The 761-nt window shown below is 55.5% G+C and overlaps 1 protein-coding gene across 1 annotated transcript; it reads right to left on the bottom strand.

Moving 5' to 3' along the window:
• HRG_07111 (uncharacterized protein) lies at nt 1–497 on the bottom strand (the record flags this gene model as incomplete). The annotated part of the gene is made up of 3 exons (XM_044865582.1): nt 1–277; nt 350–377; nt 443–497. 3 exons carry the CDS (start codon nt 495–497, stop codon nt 1–3), a joined length of 360 nt encoding a protein of 119 aa, XP_044719544.1.
• Between the last annotated feature and the right edge of the window lie 264 nt (nt 498–761).

Here is a 761-nt window from a genome sequence, read left to right as displayed (position 1 = left end):
TCAGACGTCCACGAAAACTTCGCGACATAACTCCAATTCTCGGAGTCCGGAGGCTTCGTGAGATAGCAAGACGCCCCACGGCAGACGATTGCCCGTTGACGGGTGAAAGGCTGCGATTCCAGCCGCAGCCTCGTCCTGCTCAATGCGTATCAAGCGACTGTCGCCATCCAGCTCTGTAAAGGTGTCCAAGCCCAGTTCCTCGTCATTTATCATTGTGTAGCCGGCGATCACCTGTATGAACCGTTCGGGCTTCTCATGGATATCGAACGCGCCAGGACTGTAACATCCCAAGCGGTCAAATACCCAAACCTCCATCTCGCGCCCGCAGATTGTAAACGCGTGGACATACCAACGCGTCGGCTGGCAGGAGAAAACATCTCGCACGTGTCGGCCGATCTAGATTAGCGTCGCCTTTTTTGGCTCTTGGACACCTTGAGCTCACCCATCACTTCGACATCCCTCCGGAGAGTCGTGCGCGGCATCTGGCAGCTGCCCATTCTTTTACTTGGCAAAGAGATCAATTTGTCGCTGAGCTTCGGCACCGACAAGATCCTTCGGGTTTGTGGTTGAGTAATAGCCGCGTCGTTCCTTCGAGAGGAAGTCGTCTTGGAATCGGACCACCAGTCCAGAAATTCGGCCTGCACGGGCGGGACAGGAGGATCGGTCCACGCGCCATCGACGTGCCGATGCTTCGTCGCCTCATAGACGTTCAAGGCACGGCACGTCCAGTCTCCTCTAAGTATTTCTATCGTGATATGTGC

Source organism: Hirsutella rhossiliensis (genome assembly GCF_020360975.1).
Source record: "Hirsutella rhossiliensis strain HR02 chromosome Unknown scaffold00007, whole genome shotgun sequence".
Lineage (NCBI taxonomy): Eukaryota > Fungi > Ascomycota > Sordariomycetes > Hypocreales > Ophiocordycipitaceae > Hirsutella > Hirsutella rhossiliensis.
Note: the sequence above shows the minus strand (reverse complement) of the source record. Positions and strands in the feature narration are given on the sequence as shown.